A 19,323-nucleotide genomic window follows, 5' to 3' on the forward strand; every position below is an offset into this window, starting at 1 on the left:
AATTATAGTAACAAAGAAGAGATTAGTGATTACCAGGAGTTGAAATGAGAAAAAGGTGTGACATAAAGGAAGAGTAACAGGAGTTTTGGGGGGAGATAGAAATGTTAAATGTTTCAAAGAGTCAATTTCACTGTATAGTTAAAATTCTAGTAAAAATAATGATGTATTATTGGGTTAACATATGTAGCAGTAACATGACAATAGCACAAAGGCCAGGATGGGATTAATGAAAGGAAGGAGGGAGGGAGGAGAGAGGAAGAAAAGAAAGAACACTGTAAATAGTAAGAAACTTCATAAAGATTATGAATTGTTCTTACAACAGTTTACCACCTCTTCCCAAAAAATACCTATGTATATTCAGGCCTTCCATTTTTGCAAGTATGGTGAGCACCTACTTGCTGAAAACAAAATAATGAAGTAAGAAAAACCTCCATCTGAATACATCAACAAGCTGACAAGAAAGTGAGGTACCTTCAGAGGCCAAAATCTAAGTGAAAGTAGAAAGCTGAGTACTAAACCAACCTTTTTCCCAAAGACATTTGCCTAAATCGATGAAAGTTAAGCTTCACCTATAAAAGCCTCAGTGAGAACAGAAGACCCATACAAAACCTAGATTCCAACATATTAACAATTTCCAGTAAAGTCAGAAGTATGTTTAACCAATGACCCAGAAATTCCAGATTTCTGCCCAGTATATGTTCTCAAGCAGCCATGAGTAAGAATACTCACAGAAGCACTACTAGTTACAGTAAAAACAAACAGCAATGAGAACATCAAAACAAATTCCAATGTCTACTAAAAATAAAAGTTAATTAGGTGGATATAATCATACAGGAAAATGAATTACTGCCACATGCAATGACACAGATGTATCTTAAGAACATCTCTATCAAGTGAAAAAAGCAATTCACTAAAAAATATATACTGTTACATTTAGACAGTTTGATTTTCTACATATATATGATAGATCTATAAGGAAAATGGTAAGCACAAAACTCCAGGTAATGGTTATCTATGAGAGAGGGAAAAGAAACAGGATTGGGGAAAAACGTAATAGAAGATACAAAGATATCTATAACCATTTATAAGCATTCCTTTATGTAGTCAACATTTCATTAAAAATCCTAAACAAAAATATTCAGACCATCAAAATACATCTAGATTAAAACTTCTCAGTACTCTTAGGAAACAATATCTTAAAATATTTTTACTGTGTTTTAATCCCGCATTTAAAATTAGTTAGCTAAAAACTGATTCTACCTTTCCAATATATCTCAAATCTATCCTTTTTTCATTCTCACTGATACTATCCTAACAAGTTTAGTTTATTAAAATCTCTAACCAAGAGTGCTGAAATAATCTTCAAATTGATCTTGCCTCCACAATTTGTTTCCCCTTCTTCAATACCTCCTTCAAAGTGAACCAAATGACTTTCTAAAATACAAGTCAAATGTTACTATCTTTCCCTTCCTATCAAAAATTCTTTAACAACAAATGACCTAGCACACTGTACAAAGGCCTACCCCAGTCTGGAGTAAGCAATCTTATCTCATCTGTTACTATCAGTTCAGTTCAGTTGCTCAGTCCTGTGCTCAGTCGTGTCAGACTCTTTGTGACCCCATGAATCACAGCACGCCAGGCCTCCCTGTCCATCAGCATCTCCCTGAGTTCACTCAAACTCACATCCATTGAGTCGGTGATGCCATCCAGCCATCCTCTGTCGTCCCCTTTTCCTCCTGCCCCCAATCCCTCCCAGCATCAGAGTCTTTTCCAATGAGTCAACTCTTCACATGAGGTGGCTGTTACTATATTCACACCCTAAACTCTACCCTTAGTTCAGTTCAGCTCAGTAGGTCAGCTGTGTCCAACTCTTTGCAACCCCATGGACTGCAGCATGCCAGGCTTCCCTGTCCATCACCAACACCCAGAGCTTGCTCAAATTCATGTCCATTGAGTCGGTGATGCTATCCAACCATCTCATCCTCTGTTGTCCCCTCTCCTCCTGCCTTCTATCTTTCCCAGCATCATGGTCTTTCCTAATGAGTCAGCTCTTCATTTTGGGTGGCCAAAGTATTGGTGTTTCAGCTCCACCCTACCCTTAACCCACCCTCAACTCAAATTCCCCTGGACTATTCTGTAATACCGTTAAGGATTAGTCTTTTGTACTGTTGGAATAATCTCAAATATACTTCCCACCCATATTCTTTGCATGCACTAATAATAATCATGCTTTAAAACTCATTTCAATTTGCATCTTCTGTATGATACTTTTTCAGTGTTCAACCATTGAAAATTCCAGCCCAACACCTTCCCTAAACTGGAAGAGGAGCAAAATTCTCACCACACATATCTCCAAATACCTTAACTAAACCTCTCTCATGAGGTTCAGAACTTTCTATTTGGTTATAATTAGGTGTGTATGTTTTAACTCCTATTTCAGTCTGCTGCTGCTGCTGCTAAGTCACTTCAGTCGTGTCCGACTCTGTGCCACCCCATAGACAGCAGCCCACCAGGCTCCCGTGTCCCTGGGATTCTCCAGGCAAGAACACTGAAGTGGGTTGCCATTTCCTTCTCCAATGCATGAAAGTGAAAAGTGAAAGTGAAGTCGCTCAGTTGTGTCCAACTCCTAGCGACCCCATGGACTGCAGCCCACCGGGCCCCTCCGTCCATGGGATTTTCCAGGCAAGAGTATTGGAGTGGAGTTCCTTTAAAACAGGAATCCTCTTTAACACCTGTCACAACACCTTATATTAATAGGTACCTAAGTATTACATGGAAAAAATCAAGAAGCTACACTTAATTTGTGGGGCTAAGTAAAAATTAAGCTATTCCAAATTCAAATTTTAAAAAAAGTTTGTAGCACACATTAGTAGGACACATTGTAGGACACATTAGTCCTACAACAAAGCTTAAAGAGAACACTATAATCAACGGAGCCCACAAACTTGTAAGTAAACTTAGGTGAATTTATACTAAGCACAGTAGTGTGGGAGTTTGTCTACAGTGTAATAATTACAAGTGCTTTTTAAAAAGAAGTTTTAGTGAATGTAATTGATACGCAAGTTAAAATTTGGAACTCCAGGACATTTACCATGGCCTGAAAGGATTTACATTTCTAGGTTATAAATGCTACCAAAGTACATGAACAGTATATGCCAAAGGGATTTTCTGCTACTTAACCACATTTTGGCTGACTATAAAAACTTCAACAAGAAACTCATCTAGGATGGCTTCCCTTGAGGAAGAGCAGAACTGACTTAAAACAAGTTTAGTTTAATATAGCAGAGGGCCTCATAAAACCCTGACTACTGCTAAACAAATCAACTATGAAGAATACCCTTTCCGTGAATACCGAGAAAAAAGTTTTTCATTTCTTATTCATGCATCTTATCAATGGTACAAACTACTAAAGGCCATTATATTGGACCTTAATGAACAATATTAAGAATTAGAATTAAAAATTAAACCCAAATAAGAAACTCCCCTATCATTTTCTATTCAAAGTTAAGCTAAGTGGTATCAACTTTATTTTCCTGACAAACTATCTCCTTCATTACCACAAACAAATTTATTCCTTCTTTCTACAGATTCCAAAATAATGTCCTATTATTACGCTTTTCAGAACCTTGAATTTTGATTTATTCCTTAATATCTTCCTTGATCTCATCCTACAAGGATTCCTTAGAATTGTTTTTCTTCAGGAATAACTTCATAGTACATTTTAATAGTAGTAAGCAATGAGTCAACATTTGACTACTGCAAAATTTTAGAAAATGACACAATAAAGGATAACTTTAAAAAAATTACTATGGCAGAAACCAACACAATATAGCAAACCAATTAACCTCCAATTAAAAATAAACTTAAAAAAATAAAAATTTACTGACAAACATATTGCTATGCTTCATTGCTAATTGTTTTTCCATGTATCAATTCAGTTTAATTCAGTCGCTCAGTCATGCCTGACTCTCTGCGACCCCATGAATCGCAGCACGCCAGGCCTCCCTGTCCATCACCAACTCCAGGAGTTTACCCAAACTCATATCCATCGAGTCGGATATGAGATGGCCTTCCAGCCATCTCATCCTCTGTTGTCCCCTTCTCCTCCTGCCCCCAATCCCTCCCAGAATCAGGGTCTTTTCCAATGAGTCATATATCAACAGTACTAAACAAAGCAATGACTCTTGAATACACACTATCATAAAAAGCTACCACTTCCAAATGTAAATGCAGTATCCTGACATGGAAGCTGCAAAATTGTGAATTAAATTCAGTCTCCTCTAAGACTGTCTATTGAGGATCCTTCTCTTTTTAAAGTCACTATAAAAAGCTATTTCTGCATGAAAAAAAAAGCTACTCTTAAATGGCATTTCCCTAACAGCAGTTTCTGTCATAGATTTTCAATATCTATGTTTAAATTCTATGCTTATACAACTCTCTTACAAAAAATAACACATTTCTTTGTTTTTACTTATTAACGGTGGAACAGAGATCATTTTTCCAAATTCTTACCTGAATAATTGTGGCCAATATATTTACATAATTACTTTCAGTCTGATAGAGCTCTTTTGCAACTTGCCACCTGGCTGACTGCTTTGAAGGAACTGGAGTAGAATTCTTAGAAGACTTAGTACAAGATTTTGGTGTTTCTAAAAGGAAAGAGGAGGAAAGACTTAAAATGGAAGCCAGATATAAGTACCAAACACTGTACAGATTTGACAAAAAAAAAAAAAAAGAGGGTATCTACTCTTATAAATATACCACCATAAATATTTTCATTAAAGTAGAGTTTCATCCTAGAATAAGGCCAGAAAAAAATAATGGTCATGTACTCTTCAAAAACGTCAAGATCATTAAAAAACAAAGAAATACGGAAAGAACTGTTCCAGATATGAAGAGACTAAAGAAAGATAACACAATTTATAATCCTGGATTGAATCCTAACTCAGAAAAACCTTTTTGCTTTTGCCAAATATCATAGTAGGACATTAGTGGAACAACTAGTAAAATCTGAAGGTCTAGAGTAGATCAGTGTTAAATGTTAATTTCCTAATTACAATTAACCTAATTAGACTCACTCCTCCATATTCAAAGCAAACTGACTGACTTACTATTCTCTAAAGACTCATTCTGTATGCTGTGTTACTTGCTCCTCTTGTAATAAATCTCAAATCCAACTCAGTTTTCTACACCTATTTTAAACTGACTTTTAATTCCTTCCATGAATATTTAGTGACTACCTATTCTATACTAAGGGCTTGCCTGGTGGCTCAGTGGTAAAGAACCCAGCTGCCAGAGCAGGAGATTCGGGTTCGATCCCTGGGTTGAGAAGATCCCCTGGAGAGGGAAATGGCAACCCACTGCAGTATTCTTGCTTAGGAGGTCCCATGGACAGAGGAGCCTGGTGGACTACAGTACATGGGGTCCCAAAAGAGTCAGACATGACTTTGGGATTAAACAACTCTATTCCAGGCACTGAGAATAGAGCAGAGAAGATAGACAAGGTACTTATTCTCTTCAAGTATACATTTTGGTGAAGAGAATAAAACAATAAAGGAGTAAACAAACAATTTCTAACTGCGATAACTACTACTGAAGATGACACCCCGCGATCAGGTTGGTAGGAGGGAGTAGTGGGACAGGGCCTTACCTTTACAGAGAACCGGTAAGATTTCTTTAAAATAGGGAGAGCGAGTATAAAGTTCCCGAGGTATGGTTTTAACAGTAGAAAAATCTGAAGAATAACAGACACTGTGACTGATACCCGGAGAGTATTAGTGGAGGACAACAGCACATGACAGGAGAAGCAACTGAGGAAGGATTACCCAGGAACCTGAAAGCTGTGGCAATACAGAGCTACCGTCTGTGCAGAAAACAGCATGAGCTAATTTACATGTTTTTAGAGACCTTTCTAAGTGCTGAATGTAGAAAGGCAAACATGAATATAGGGAGGCCATCTAAAGGACCATTGCAATTATCTAAGAGAGACCATTTATACAGAAAAGGTTGATAAAGGAATGGTAACAAAGGAATAGAGATTGAATCAAGATTTCTAATATGATTATGCAAAAAATAGCTTGTGTATTAGAACAAGGAGGTGTGAAAAATACAGTTGAACAGGAAAAAACTCAAATTTGGGCATCATCAGCTATAGAAAGAAAAGCCATAGAATTAAATGAGATCATTTAGGAAGAATTCAATGGAAAAGAAATGACTCAGGAATAACATTCCACATTTAGAGTTGGAAAGATAAGTTAGGCCAAGGAGAAAGACAAATGAGTGATATACAAAAGCCAGAATTAAAAAATGTGTCCAGGAAGGAGTAGCTGCTCATGTGCTGAATGCTGTTGACTATAGAAAAACTGTCAGTCTCCCCAGCAAGAGCACTGAAATTCAATTGGAATGAACTGAAAAGACAGTAAAAAGAAAGGAAATGAGACAATGGATCAAGATAAATCCTTCAAGAGTAGTTATATGAAAGAGAACAGAGAAATAGGATAGTCAGTGGAGAGTATTATGAAGTCAAGGGAAGGTTTTGATTATTTTATAAATTAGAAAACAACATATTTATGTGCAGACTGAAAAAAAAAAACAACAGAGGGGAAAAAACTGAAGATCAAGGTAAAAGAACTAATTATATGTGGCTTCCTGTATCAGCTGATAAAGTAAATTCACCTTTTTCTGACTTCACTGTACCTATTTTTTCCATTATTCATGTGACATCTCCTGTGATTCTTTGTGTTAACAATCTGCTCTCTGAACAGCTCTATCACTTTCTAGCTGTGTGACTCTAGACAAGTTTTACTTCTCTAATCTCAGTATGGTCATCTGTAAAACAGAGGCAATAAAACTTATCTTATAAACACAAAACGTACAAACACTTAGAGCAAGCAATTGTTAAATCTAAGCATTTTCGTGTGCCTTTTCTCCTCAGCTAGAACAAAGGCCAGTCACTGTCGTACGGATTTATCTACATTCTCATAATTATTCTATTCCACTAAATTTAAAGATTTAAAAATGTGAATTACCTCCATAGTTAATGCTAGATTCTGGTGTGTTGGAGATATCTAGGAGTGACCCTATAGAAAGGGAATGTTCAGCTGAAGGGCGCTTACGGGGAGGGAAAGGTGACAAGTCTGCCTCTCTTGAAAGCTGAGCAAGTGTCTCTTTTAAACGGCGTCTTTTGCGATTGCTGTTTGGGGTATTTAGAGAAAGCAGTGACACTGATTTCTTGAGCTCAGGTGTATTGGCCTGCAATCAAAAGCACAAAAGCTCAATTTTACTTCTGTGGTTCTTTACTTACTGAGACAAGAACAAAAGGAAAACACGCTTAAGAATCTGACAAAATCTGGGTTTTGCACAATAATTTTACAACTACACATTTTTCCACATAATTCAGCTGCTGCATAAAACATAATAATCAAAGGACTACTGTAATTGTCTAACCACTAACACCTAATTCTTTTTCTCCACAGTAGTATTACCATTACATATTTGCCTATAAGCTTGTTTACAATCTACTCTCCATTAGACCATAAATTCCAGGGAGGCAGGACCATTCATTCATATTTTGTTCACTGTATCTCTGGCATTTAGCACAATGCCTGGATACAGTGCTCTTCAATATTTCTCAAATACCACTTGATTTTTTAACTGTACTGTCTTTAAAAATGCATCAATGATGCTGCACGAGGGCTTTCACTAACTGAGGTGAGCAGGGGCTTCTCACTGCAGTGGCTTCTCTTGTTGCAGAGCATGGGCGGGATGCAGTAGTTGTAGCACATGAGCTTAGCTCCCCAACAGCATGTGGAATCCTTCCGGACGAGAGATTAAATCCATGTTCCCTGCATTGGCAGGCAGGTTCTTAAGCACTGGACCACCAGGGAAGTCCTACCTCTAGATTTTTTTCAGAGTTCTCTCTTGCAATCTGAAGCATATTTTTTAAACTTTACGCTCAGAAACTTACATTGAGAATAAGGGCTCAAAGAGAACACAACAGAGTACATATTTAGATTTTATAGAAACATAATAAATGCACACTTCACCTTCAACTTTCCATTCAAAATTATTAAATCCCAAACTGAAGTAAATTTTCCCTTGAAGCCTGCTTCTATATATCTTTCTGTCACATTCTGGTGAACGACACCGTTTTCACCAAGATCCAGCAATGAAGGCTGGATTTTTCTTGCCTACAATTCCTTCTACTACAGTCATTTTTTAAATGACATCTCTCCCCATTCTTCAGTTGCTCCAATACTTACAGGACAAATCAAAATGCTTTAACATACTAAAAACTTGATTCTGCCTATTTAGTCAGCTTTATCTGTTGGCCTTCTTTCCCATACTCTTTTCTGAAGCCATAATTTTAATGTACTTTTAAGCTTTCATACCCTCTCCCACCTGCTGTCTAACATGCATTTCCTTACTAAGTTAGCCAAGGAAGATGGTTCAGCATTTATTTGTTCTTTTCAATCCTGCCTGAGTCTCTGAGTTAGTTAGTAGTTAGAATACATACATTGCTCAATTATGGCACATTTCATTGTGTACTGTAATTGTATCCACATCTCTCTTTCCTTTAAGGTTCTAAGTTTTTGAAGATAGGGATGTTATGGTTTATAATGGTATCACCAAGAATTAGCACAGAATGACATAGATTAAAATAAGATCCAATACATTAAATCTACATAGACTATCCCTCAATATCCAACTGTTTAATTATTCTGACATCCTAAACATGACAAAAAACATGATCTACGTGCTAATTATCCTAGGTTCTTTTGGAATAAAAAAGTGTCATCTTCATGCAATCAAGTTCACAGAACAAATGAAAAAAGGGACAAACAGCATACCTTTTCATATAAATACATAGTTTCTCCAGCTCGGGCATCCATTTGAATGCTTCCCCAGAACCACTAGTGGAAAGAAGACTTTAATTACGAATTTATCTCATCAGAAAAGATATTACTAATGTTTTTTACCAGTCCAGGTTTGATGCATGATACAGGATGCTTGGGGCTGGTGCACTGGGATGACCCAGAGGGATGGTATGGGGAGGGAGGTGGGAGGGGGGTTCAGGATGGGGAACACGTGTACACCCGTGGCGGATTCATGCTGATGTATGGCAAAACCAATACAATGTTATAAAGTAATTAGCCTCCAATTAAAATAAATAAATTTATTTTTTTAAAAAAGAAATAAAAACCACTCTTATTTTACAATTACTTGCCTCTTGTTTCACAACATAAAGTTTCTTTGAAGGTTCAAATGGAAGTTCTTTTACTATATTCTCTTCAACTATAAGGTGAGTGCATCTTTCATCTCCAACTGGTAAACAGTTTCCTCCTAAAGAAGAAAGCATACAAGCATACATAAGACCAATTGTTTATCCCCAGGCCCAAATTTTTTAAAGAGACATATTCTTGAGGAAGTGATTAGCAGGAGTAGGGAATAAAATATGTTAGCTTTTAAATTATGCTGAATTCTACCTTGCATTTTAGTCATTTCTTCCATATTGGTTTTCTCTTCATCCGAAAAACCCAGGAAACTTAAAATGCAATCTTGAAATGGAGGAACTTTAAATTCATTTCTAAAGTCATCAACTGATGCACAGAAGTCCCTAAAAACAAAAGTACACTCTTTTAAAACCAGCTTAACTGCAATTCAATATAAGTGAAGCGGATCAATTTATAAATCTACAGTAACTTTCAAGGTTTTAGCATAATCCATTTACTGAAAATATTTTACATTAGGTCCTGAAATATTATAAAAACTATAGCTAAAAAAAACTGATGTGTCCTCAGTCATCCCAGAAGTAACTTCCCACACAGTTTAATCACAGGTAATAGTTAAAGATGTAAATATCTGCTGTGTACATGAAATTTTGTATGTATTACAGGGGTTCTATAGTTTCACAAAATCTAATAATCAAGTACAAGAGCAAGGAATTGTGAGACTGGAAAGCTTAACAAGGTTATGAAATGCAGTTACCACTTAAAATGTAACCAGACAAATATAAGAAAAAATATAGCACAACCCAAACATCCAGATGCAGTAAGCTATTACCTGATAATTTTAGAATGCTTTTATTGGTTATTAAATTATTTTATAAAATAAAGTTCAAAGATATCATAGATGTCTTTCCATTTTCAATAATTATAATAATAAAAACTTTGTTCCTCCTATACTTTATTCCCTAAGCTTCACAAAGACTGAATTACTTTTCATATATTAATTTATGAATTTTGGGCACATGGGTTTCCTTATGACATGTGACTGATTCACATAATTAACAACTGAATTTCTAAATACTTACTGTTCATTCCGCCTTTCCCAAGCTTTATGAATCCATTCTGGTTTCATAATTGGAGTACCCAGGCTCACAGCTACCTAAAAACATAAACATTAATTATGATGCATTTTTATCTTAAATAACTGCATTCTTATAAGATATGAACAATTATAATTACATTCTTAGATCACTGCCCATCTGCTTTGTAACAAAATATAAAGAAAAAACTATCTTTCCATCATACAGTCTAGGTTAAAATAACTTCCAAAACAAGTTCCACAAGGTCCAAGCTGTTTCATTTTATTTTAAATAAATACATCTCCCAAGTTGATTCAGTTCATCTTTATTACATTTCTATTTCTGTGTTTACTTTTTTAGAAGTATTAACCCCCATGATAGCACTAAGAGTTTAAGAGAAAATATCTGATTAGGTCACAAAATCTTAGATATGAGTTCTAAGTATACCTCCCAGGAATTCAACATTACCCTAATGTTGCTACATATATACACTGATGGAGGGTGAGAACAAAGTGATAAACTCTTCAAGTGCAATCCTTGAACTAAGACTGTAATCCCAATAAAAGTATTTTCTCCTGTTCTATAATTTTCACAAGTTAAATCTTGGAACCATTTTATAAGAACAAAGTTCTGCTCTTAGATAAGAGAGAAATACCTACCCTCATCACCTTCTGACCCCCTTACTCACCAACGCTCACAGTAATTCTTTCCTAATATTACTCATCTGCCTCCTAAAATGTTATTCACTTACCAACCTCCACTATCCTAATCATCTTTCAAGACCTAACTCAAGCTCCACGGCCTCCTTCAAACCTCAGGGGCCACACTCCTATGATTTCAAATTTTTTACTAAACACACATATAGCAAAAATCGAATTTCTGATCCTCAATAAATTGTGAGAGAAACAGACAAAATGAGAACACTTTCATTAAATCCATTACCAAACAGTGCTATATTGAAATACACAAAAACACTAAAATTTACATACCCTGAATTTTTCTCCTTGTGTACAATTTGCCACCAAATGTGTAACTTTTGAATTAAAGTCTTTTCGAATAACTCCACCCATGTGATGAACCAATGTCACCAATCTGGCCTCAAAAGAAAAAGTAAACATTGTTTTTTTTTAATTAATACGAACAAAATTTTAAACGATGTTTATAGTTCATTTAGCATATACTGATTTCTATTTATCAGGTACATAAAAGAATTTTTATGAAGTTTATGTTAAAAAAATTAAAGATTCATTTGCTTTACTGGCATAGGCAAAATCATAAAAAGGTAAGCTAGTTAAGATGAACACACAAAACTAATTAAAGACTGGCTTTCACACAAGTGAAAAAGTAAATATATTACTTCTCAGAGGTGGGTGGTGAAGTAAAAAAGCTTGTTGCTTTGCCAGGCAAAGGGGGACACAACAGGCTTGTGTCCCCAAAAAATGTATGTCCTCAATTTATTACTTTTTAAAAGCCAGGTTGCCATCACATCAAGATTCTTTTCACTGAATTATATTAATACCCCATTCAGTCAGTTCAGTTCAGTTGCTCAGTTGTGCCCGACTCTTTGCGACCCCATGAATCGCAGCATGCCAGGCATTAGCTCCAACATAAATAATTTTACAGATCAAAGAAAGAAGTTTCTATGAATTCTCTAGGGCGATGAGAATACTTTAAGACTAGATATACATAATAAAACATTGCAATGCAAAAACAAAAACTTCAAATAATATGCTAATAAAATACTTAAAAAGACAATTTAAATAGTTACACAGTTTTTCTAATTCACAGACCAGCCACCCTAGACACAACATTTGTTTGTTTACAAGGCTCTTCAGAGTCTCTTCACAAAGTTTAAGACCACTTTCATACTCATTCATAGTTGGCTTCCTGGGTGGCTCAGACACTAAAGTGTCTGTCTGTAATGCGGGAGATCCAGGTTCGATCCCTGGGTCAGGAAGATCCCCTGGAGAAGGAAACGGCACCACACTCCAGTACTGTTGTCTGGAAAATTCCATGGAAGGAGGAGCCTGGTGGGCTACAGTCCATGGAGTCGCAAAGAGTCGGACACAACTGAGCGACTTCACTTCACTTCACATTCACAGTAATTTCTCCTTCAATATTTTAAAAATAAAATCATGATACAACTACCAAAAAAAGGCAAATTTAAATTTATTTTTCTAGAGAAAATATTCTTTGACTAGAATGTTTTAAAATACTTACTAGTTCTTCTTTCTTCCTGAATCCAGTAAAACATAGTACTAGATTCATCATGCTGGTACAATAGAGTGGGCGACATGAAAATGGCAAAGGCTGAAGGATACAATTTTAAATCTGTGAGATTCTCTATAGCAAAAATAGAACACATCTTTCTAAACATATTTCCCTCTCTTGCCATTTAACATTCCCAACCCAAAAATATACTTGCATTTTTCAATATGTAAGAAATTGCAAGGATCAATTTCACAATAAAAAGTTCCCATGATTTCCCATATCATATTTGATACACATAATCTAAACACACTTTACTACTGCCAAATAAAACATAAATATCCAAAATACCCAAACTTTTATTTCCAAAATGTACTTTGATACATGAGGTATTGTCTATAATAAAAGATTTCCATATACTACTGTAAATGCTTCAAATTAAAGTTAAAAGAGGTCAAAAATATTTTTCTAATAAATACTGATCATACATATACTTGAACCAAATATGATTCCAACTTTTCAGCTAAAATATGGAGATAGTAAATAATTTAACAAATGATTTTATCTATCTATATATGAAAGAGAATGCTTAAAAACAGATATAAATTTAATTCCCACTATTGGGCAGAAATATCTTTTCCATAATCTTGGCCTTTAAAATGTTTATGTGTGTTTTGAAAACAAGACTTCCAAATCAAAACAGAAAATTAAAAGATTATCATGTGCTCATTATTAGTATCTATAATAAAATAAGCACAAAGACCCAAGCAGTTTAAAGTTAATAAGGCAAGCTTAAGAATGTCAAAACAGAGCAATAAAATAAGTATCAACTCTACTACAACTTAACTGAAATGCTATTCAAAAACAAAAAGCTAAAGTAATTTCCCTAATTTATCAGTAGAAACTTATAAAAATGCAATTGTGGTAGCTGTTCTATGTAGAGGAAAACTAAGTTTATGTATTTATATATATACATCTTTGATACTCAGGTTTAAAGCAAATTATTTCTTCCCAAGATACTGCAGGTATTAATATTTTGTATATACACATGATATTCTTCGGGCTTCCCAGGTGGCGCTAGTGGTAAAGAACCTGCCTGCCAATGCAGGAGATATAAGGGACGGGAGTTTGATCCCTGGGTCGGGTTCACTCCCTGGGTTGGGAAGATGCCCTGAAGGAGGGAGGGCATGGCAACCCACTCCAGTGTTCCTGCCTGGAGAATCCCATGGCCTGGCGGGCCAAAGTCCATAGGGTTGCAAACAGTCAGACACAACTGAAGCGACTTAACACGCATGCACACACATATTATTTATGATTAAAGGACTTCTGAGTTCTACAGAAGGGAGTACTACAGAGTAGCCACTACTATTCCTATTCTAAAGATTTCATATTCTCAACAATTAATGAGATTTTTCTGCAAAAAATTCATTAATAAAATTTTATTAACCTTGAGAAGTTATAATAAGCATATATTCTTTCTTACCTCTCCTTTTTCTGCACAGTTTAATACAACTGGTGGTCCAATAACTCTACAATCAGCCTTGTATAACTCATTAAAGACAGAATCCTGGAAGTCCATGACTATGAATACATTTTCAAATTCTGGAGAATCCAAACTTTTAAATTCTTCAACTGATTCCATCTTTACAAACGGCAGTTTAATTTCCTTGATTTTTTCCATGGCATTATTAAGAAATAAAATTTATATATTATAAAATCAATTATAAATCTCTCTAAGTAAGACCCCCAAATCAACTCAGTATCAACATTTTTATTTGTGTATTTGTATAAATGTAGAAACTTAAGTTTTAAATCATACAATGAGCATTATACTTAATAGTGAACAGTCATATTTATTTATATAAACATATCTCTACATTAAGATTTTAAATTTTGAAAATTATTATAAAGGTGTAAGTTTCTGACATGACTTGGTAGTCATTATAAAGCATCTAGTATGAATATAAAAAGAGGGATGATGAATTTTTTAAGTACATGTATTTTGATAGTAGAATGCCTTAGAAAGATATCCACAGTTGCTTTTTATTCTGACTGAGAAAATGATGCCATATGCATAGTTCTTCCTGCACAAATTATAGTCAGAAAAAAAGAAAAAAATATTATGCCATGTATAAAAATACTATGACATCTACAGAAAGTTCAGTATAAATGAGGGAAATAAGAGAAAGATAAGAAAATATGGAGGCGACTACAACATTGTATACACAGGATATAAAAAGGCAACTTTGTAATGTACATCCATGAAAAAGAATGAAGATAATTAAGTATCTATATGACTTGTATAAAAAAAAACAGAACCATTTAAAAGAAAATTCAAATGGGTGAGTCAATATTTGGGCTTTACTTCCCAGGCTGATGTGAAGGTATGAATTGTGTATCCCAAAACTCACGTTGAAGTCCTAATCCCCTGTACCTCTGAAGGTAACTATTTCAAGATATGGCCTTTCAAGATGTAATAAAGGTTAAATGAAATCACATGGGTGGATTCTAGTCAGACTGGATTAGTGGTGGATAGGTGTCCTTATAAAAGGAAATCTGGACATACAAAAGAGATATGCATGCACAGAAGATAAGCCATGTGAAGATAAAGCAAGATGGTGGCAGTCATCGACAAGCCAAGGAAAAAGGCCTCAACAGAAATTACACCTGCTGACACCTTGATCTTGGACTTTAGCCTCCAGGGAAGTGAGAAAACATATTTCTATTGTTTGAGCCGCCCAGCATATGTTATTATGGAAACCCTCACAATCCAGTATTAGCTGGAATAGGGAATTAGATATATTTCATACAGTGAGGTAAATTCCCTGATGACTGTCAAATTGACTTGAAATGTGGAAGTAATGCAAGAATTCAGAATAAAATAAAATTATTGAGAAAAAAGTAGAGTTTAAAGTATTAGATCTTCGCAAATACATAAGTGAAATGTCATTTAAATGTAACAATACCAAATTACTATATAAGGATTTCATTATTTATAAAACATTATAGTTTGAGGTTTCAGAAACGTCCAAATTTTAAAATAAATGTCACAGTTTTCATTAATCTAGCTTCAGAGTGTTCAAAGTATACCTTGCGTCTACTTTAGGCCCAATCACCAGTAAGTGGACTATAGAATACAATCAAAGGAAGTGCAGCATGCCACATGCAAGGAAATGCTTGACCTACCATATTAACAATACTTTTTATTAATTTTTCATCCGATTTTCCAGGACAACTTTCTTTTATCTTTATAACAGGGACTTCCATTATGTTAACAGTCTGTGGAAAAGAGACTTAATTATGAGATTAAGAAAACTATAGATTTATTTATGCACCGATGGAAGGCAAATAGTCTCTTTTAAAAAAAAATAAAAAGTTAAATCTCCATACCTTTAAGGCTCTTATAAGTTCTTCTTGTTTTCCAGATTCTTGAACCAGTATGACTCTTGTTTCAATCTGAGGCATTTCTTCTATTAAAATTAAAAATTTTTAAGTAAAACACTTTTATTATTCACTAACATCAAAATCTGTAGTCTCCAATCCCTTTTTTGGTTATATCTGTAATGTTTTCCATCTTTGAGATAATAACATTCCCTGAAATTAAGATGACTTAATTCCTAGCTTTTTAAAAAAATCTGATCAGGTATCATTTCAGAAGAGAAACACACTGTATTATAAACAAAGTATTCAAACATCAGTACTCTTCATAACCAAAGAAAGCATTCACCAATTGGCAGAGTCATCCTCTGAAATAGTGCACACAACTTTAGGAAAGATACGTTTACACAGTGGAAAGGGAAGAAGTGGCTCTTCACCTGACCAGTCCTAACTGAATATATTGTAGCTAACAATATTACAGCTAGATTGCCCTCACATACAGCAAAAGCAACATCCAACAACAAGACACCTTCTCCTTTAAAGTTGGGAAATGCCAAACAAGAATAAAAAAATCTAGTGCAATGGGTTTTTGTTAACAAATTTTTACTGAATGCCTGTACCCTAACTTAACAATATTACAGTCAAATCATAAGAAAATCGCTAGTCAGTAAGTTTAGGATTAAAAGAGTGATTTGTCATTTTAAAGCAGATAACATGTTTACCTTCAACACATGAAGTAGATCTAATAAATAAGTTTTCCTTAGAAGTTTCGGCAACTTTAGAATCAAAAATGGAAGAGTCTGCCAAGCTTGTACTGCCAGTAGTGGATGCTAATGCACTATCATCAGCCATTGTTTGTTCTCTTCTATGATGGCTGAAAAAACAATTTAAATAAAATTACAAAAAACGAACATAATTGTTAGGCAAAAACAAGCATTAATACCTACAACTTACAAGAAATATCATTACCCAATTTTTAAAAATACTGAACCAAAGGAAGTCACTCAACTTCTCTGAAGCTCAGTTTGCTCTTTATCTGTAAAATAAAGATACTCTTACCTGACTCATAGAGATACAGTAAAATAACAATGTACCAAAAGTACATTATCTGTATAAAGTACAAAGTACAGGATATTACCAGACAGTCAAAAAGTACTCAAAATGTACCCATAAATACTATGCTACCTCCCCATCCATACCTTTGCCCTCATCCAAACTATTTCTTTTCCTATTTTATCATGTCACCATCATCTCCTAAATAATTCCAGTCAAAAACCTGATCCATCTTTACTCTTTCATCTACCTCATTTGCCCTCCCCTAAATTGCTATCAATCCCTCAAGCATCTCTGTATCTCTGGGATCCAGCGGGTCTTTTTGTGGCCAATGCCATAATGCTCACTTGGTGAAAAACAACAGTTCCAGACAACTGTCTCTATCACCAGTTTCTTCAAAGGTCACGATCCACATGGTTTTCAGGGTATGGTTCTAAAAAGAAATGTGACCATGTTACTTCCTTGCTTTAAACTTACATGAGAAGGGCTCCTTAGACAATCAAGTTCAAATTCACCATCCAGTTTACACTTTCATCCTAGTCCACCTATTTAACCTCACCTCTTCTATTTCCCCAAGTCCACATGGGCTGTACTGCTCCAGCCACAAAGGATTTCCCAGATTTTTGCAAACAACTTACTCCACATCTACTTGCATTTAACAGGGCTCAATTCTCCACCCAGCATGTCTTTCAACACATCACACCACTTGACTTATCCTCTGTAGATTTCTCCAAACTTCTCATGTATAACTGGACTGCTCCCTTCTCTGTATTTTCATACTACTTTACAAAAGTTTATCCTCTAAAAGATTTCACAAGACAATTAACAAGTGTCATTATGATCCTGGACTATGAAAGAAAATCTTTTTTAAATTTCCAGGACTTAAAGAGTTGAAACGTTAAGCAAACAGGGAATAAAGAAAAAGCTGAATAGACTTTTATCCATTCAAACTGGAGTTTTTAATGTAAGTTTATTATCTTGAGGTAAATTTCCACAATACTGGGCAAATACAAAGAAGAGGCCCCATCTTACCTAAAGGTGCATACCTGATCTGATTTACCCTTTCCTACATTTTCAGAATAATAAAACATACAAATAGCTTTCAGTACATTTTTAACAAAGTAATGTTTAAAGTATTATTAGCCTCATTTCTGCAAAGTGATATCAAATAGTGTGACAAGGTTCACACTAGTAATAGACTTAAGCCTGATTATTAAGTGCACTAACTTATATTAGTTGCTTCAGAGTCAAGCAACTCAGCTTCCAGTCTCAACTCTGCACTTAGTAGGTTAAGCCTCAGTTTCCACACCAGGAAAAGGTTTAACAGTACAACTCAAATCCAATTGTGATAAACTTAATAGATGATGTCTTTACATGAGTGACAATTATTCATTCTCATGATGCAGGGAAACACTGAAAGCAGAAGGGGACAACAAAGGATGAGATGGTTGGATGGCGTCACTGACTCAATGGACATGAGATTGAGTAAACGCCAGGAGTTGGTGATGGACAGGGAGGCCTGGCAAGCTACAGTCCATGGTGTTGCAAAGAGTCAGACATGACTGCGTAACTGAACTGAACTGATAATATTCACAATGTGAACATTTCTCATTGTTTTACCATACATCCACATCAATCATTATTTAAAGGCTCCCCAAAGGAGAGCTCCAATAGTTGTTAGTAAGAGTCTTAGAATCAATAATAAACTCTATCCAGCCCTTATTTTTCTGTTAAGTCTCTCACACTTAAATGTTTCTAGTGAAAAAGAAAGGCTCTAAACAGGCTTTCATTTCAAGTCCCCTTAAAAGGATGTTAAAAAGAAAAATCCACCAAAACTACTAACCTATATGCTGCAACTACCGAAGCCAGGGCCCAACTACTGAATTTCTGTGCTTGACAACAGAAGCCACCGCAAAGAGAAGCCAGTGCACCACAAGAATGAAGAGAGTAGCCCCAGATGGCTCACCGCAACTAGAGAAAGACCACATGCAGTAAGAAAGATCCAGCGCAAACAAAAATAAAATTTTTTAAAAAGAAAGAAAAATCAAGAGATGATTGCTGCTTTAAGGAACGTAAGAGAGAGTCTTTAATAAATCAAAAATACCATGAGTTCACATTTTTTCACTTATGCCTCTCTGTTTCAGTTCGGTTCAGTCGCTCAGTCATGTCCGACTCTTTAACAGGGAAGTAACTACAAAGTAAAACTGTCTCTGATGATACTATATATGATCAGTTTATTGCCAAAACAGGTTTCGGTCAGTTCAGTCGCTCAGTCGTGCCCGACTCTTTGCAACCCCATGAACCACGGCACGCCAGGCCTCCCTGTCCATCACCAACTCCCGGAGTCCACCCAAACCCGTGTCCATTGAGTCGGTGAT

The 19,323-nt window shown here is 35.3% G+C and overlaps 1 protein-coding gene across 10 annotated transcripts in view; it reads right to left on the minus strand.

The window, feature by feature from the left end:
• The window catches only part of ECT2 (epithelial cell transforming 2), a 59,291-nt gene that overhangs the window by 37,548 nt on the left and 2,420 nt on the right, over positions 1-19,323 (minus strand). For 4 of the 10 annotated variants that reach the window (XM_061415575.1, XM_061415566.1, XM_061415556.1 and 1 more), the window contains exons 2-13: positions 16,615-16,766; positions 15,905-15,984; positions 15,701-15,793; positions 13,998-14,180; positions 12,527-12,616; positions 11,296-11,403; positions 10,313-10,386; positions 9,486-9,616; positions 9,227-9,342; positions 8,850-8,912; positions 7,029-7,251; positions 4,513-4,649 (exon numbers count right to left, since the gene is read on the minus strand). In XM_061415575.1, the coding sequence (XP_061271559.1) occupies positions 4,513-4,649; positions 7,029-7,251; positions 8,850-8,912; positions 9,227-9,342; positions 9,486-9,616; positions 10,313-10,386; positions 11,296-11,403; positions 12,527-12,616; positions 13,998-14,180; positions 15,701-15,793; positions 15,905-15,984; positions 16,615-16,744 (1,428 nt within the window). In that variant the 5' untranslated portion in view covers positions 16,745-16,766. The remainder of the gene's footprint in view (positions 1-4,512; positions 4,650-7,028; positions 7,252-8,849; positions 8,913-9,226; positions 9,343-9,485; positions 9,617-10,312; positions 10,387-11,295; positions 11,404-12,526; positions 12,617-13,997; positions 14,181-15,700; positions 15,794-15,904; positions 15,985-16,614; positions 16,767-19,323) is intronic. The other 6 variants (XM_061415618.1, XM_061415608.1, XM_061415595.1 and 3 more) reach the window with 3 other exon arrangements.

The sequence above is a fragment of the Bos javanicus genome, chromosome 1, assembly GCF_032452875.1.
Source record: "Bos javanicus breed banteng chromosome 1, ARS-OSU_banteng_1.0, whole genome shotgun sequence".
Lineage (NCBI taxonomy): Eukaryota > Metazoa > Chordata > Mammalia > Artiodactyla > Bovidae > Bos > Bos javanicus.